The 2,271-nt window shown below is 32.8% G+C and overlaps 1 protein-coding gene across 1 annotated transcript; it reads right to left on the bottom strand.

Annotated features, from left to right (window-relative positions):
• LOC133183785 (uncharacterized) lies at positions 1-1,837 on the bottom strand. The gene is made up of 5 exons (XM_061318691.1): positions 1,742-1,837; positions 1,458-1,554; positions 1,212-1,343; positions 589-653; positions 1-466 (listed from the first exon to the last, which is right to left on the bottom strand). Exons 1-5 carry the CDS (start codon positions 1,835-1,837, stop codon positions 266-268), a joined length of 591 nt encoding a protein of 196 aa, XP_061174675.1. The 3' UTR covers positions 1-265.
• Positions 1,838-2,271: the final 434 nt, after the last annotated feature.

Here is a 2,271-nt window from a genome sequence, read left to right as displayed (position 1 = left end):
TAGGGTGAATGGTATTTACGAAGCCGGAATGTATGTATGAAATATTTACAACAATAAATGCATGAATGAATAATAAAAAAAAATGATAATGATATTGATAATACAATGATGATAATGAGAATAACGATGATGGCACTGATGATGACGATCGAAGACGATGATGATTACAATAATGATTTTTCCTCGGAAAATGGTCAAGAATGACAGCGCAAGACTTTGAAGTCTCCGTTTTATCAGAATGTCTTGAGAGGCTTGCATCTCTGTTTTAGTTGACATCCTGAAACTTTAGCATAAAAAAGTCATCAGGGTCACGCTGACCAAACAACTTCCTTAAATTCATCGACATCCGCTCAACAAAGCTTGGTTTTCTAAAGCAGAAAGACGAAACCAATTCCTGTGATTTACAATCCTTGTTCTTTGACAAGACAGCTCTGGTCTTCTGTAGTTGGCGTTGAAATCTTTTAATCTGTAATGAAAGAATTGAAAAAAAAACTTTTACCGCGAATCTTTGAATTGAGTAGCAATGAATGGTTCATGACAAATACAGGGAAAACTTACTAACATAATATCCTTGCTGGGTAAACTTACATTGAAAACAGTTTCATCGCTGTCCTCCAGAATTCTGACATAATTCTGAGCAGCCTTTTCTTTTCCTGAACAAAAAAGTACAGTTCCGATTAAAATAATTTAACTGATTAGAATGGTTTTCATATCTCCAAACTGTACTGATTAAGGATTTACTCTATTCAACAATAAAACTACTAGTATGTTCAAGTGACCGGGATACCAATCTAATCAAATAATGAGAATGAGAAAATAATTTTGTTCCAAATAATTATATACATGTACATGTATTTCTTTTTAACTTATCAGAGAGACATTAAACCTGATAAATTCATTGGGGAGTGAACAACTTCCAAAAAATAATGTACCTATATGAATTTTTTTTTAAGGATTTTATCGAATTTCAACAATAAAACTACATATGTATGTTCAAGTGACCGGGATATCAATCCAATCAAATAATGAAAATGAGAAAATAATTTTGTTCCAAATAATTACATATAGTTGAACATGTACTCTTTTTTAACTTATCAGAGAGATATTAAACCTGACAAATTCACTGGGGAGTGAACATCTTCCAAAAAATAATGTACCGAATATGAATTTCAAGTACATGTAATTATTATAAGTAAATACTAGCAACTTACCGTCTTTGACCAAATACAGCAAATGATTTGTCCACATTCTATTTAGAGTACTTAAATCAGTAGCCGTCACAGTTCTGGATTTCAGGGCCTCCATGAATAAGTATGCATATAATACATACTTCTTCTGTTGATCTGGCAATAAACAGAAAAATTTCATTAAAAAGATTCTAATATCTTTCATATACGTGTTTCACAGTACTTAATTAAATCTAGAGATGGTAAGTAAAAAACATGCTTATGTCTTACCAGCAACCTCTTTCTTTTCGGAATATGAAAATCCTGTGCTTTTGTTTGCAGTTTCTTTTCCATACAGGAAAATCAAAATTTGAAGAATGTTTTGTCTCTGGAAAATAAAATAACGGAATAAATAATGCAAAAATAAAATTTATTTCTCTACATATTTTCCTTACTTAGCACGTAATCGGCACATATAGGCACTGAATTAAAATACCCGCTTCCTTTCTCTTAAACCGATTAGAAGACGTTAATATAAACCAATGCTTTATAACATGTAACGTCTAGAAACTCACCACTGGAGTCATTGTCCGTGTGTTTGTAACAGATAAGTACTGTAGTAGATTTGATCTTAAACGCTGCTCAAAGGTTGACTTTCCCAGCTTTTCCATCCTAGAAAAATAGTGTGCTCAAAAGATTTTCAGAGGTGTGTTTACTTTTGTTACAGAACAAGAGTGGTTCGCAACCTCTGTGACATCAGCGTACTGTGACGTGGAATCATTATGGCGTCATCAATAAAAGCTCATAAGGTATAGGTGAATATAGGTGACTCTAGCTTATCGATGTTTCCTCTGGAAAAAGCTGACTTTACAAACTGTAACGCTTCGGATGTTAAACATTCCCGCAAATGCTAGGAATAAAAACCAAGTCGCTAAATAAAGTTTGTAATTTTATTCAGTAAAACAACAGCGAAAATGAATAACAGTGTGTAAAATTGACAAGTCTTAACCCTGGGGACAAAAGACAAAAATCAGTACAACTACCGATACGGACGAATATAAACTGGCACTATTTCCAGTAAATAAGTATAAATTCCCCCAACCAA

The sequence above is a fragment of the Saccostrea echinata genome, unplaced genomic scaffold, assembly GCF_033153115.1.
Source record: "Saccostrea echinata isolate AGI-Se365-2 ecotype Australia unplaced genomic scaffold, CSIRO_AGI_Sech_v1 ptg000009l, whole genome shotgun sequence".
NCBI classification, from domain to species: Eukaryota; Metazoa; Mollusca; class Bivalvia; order Ostreida; family Ostreidae; genus Saccostrea; species Saccostrea echinata.
This window is presented reverse-complemented; position numbering and strand designations above follow the sequence as displayed.

What these genes read in the sequence shown, in the direction of transcription:
- LOC133183785 (XM_061318691.1), bottom strand. Translation starts at nt 1,837, where the DNA reads ATGGAAAAGCTGGGAAAGTCAACCTTTGAGCAGCGTTTAAGATCAAAT. An exon ending in CACGGACAATGACTCCAGTG is followed by an intron (nt 1,555 to 1,741) that starts GTGAGTTTCTAG and finishes TTTATTTTCCAG; the next exon opens with AGACAAAACATTCTTCAAAT. An exon ending in GCTGTATTTGGTCAAAGACG is followed by an intron (nt 654 to 1,211) that starts GTAAGTTGCTAG and finishes TTTTTTGTTCAG; the next exon opens with GAAAAGAAAAGGCTGCTCAG.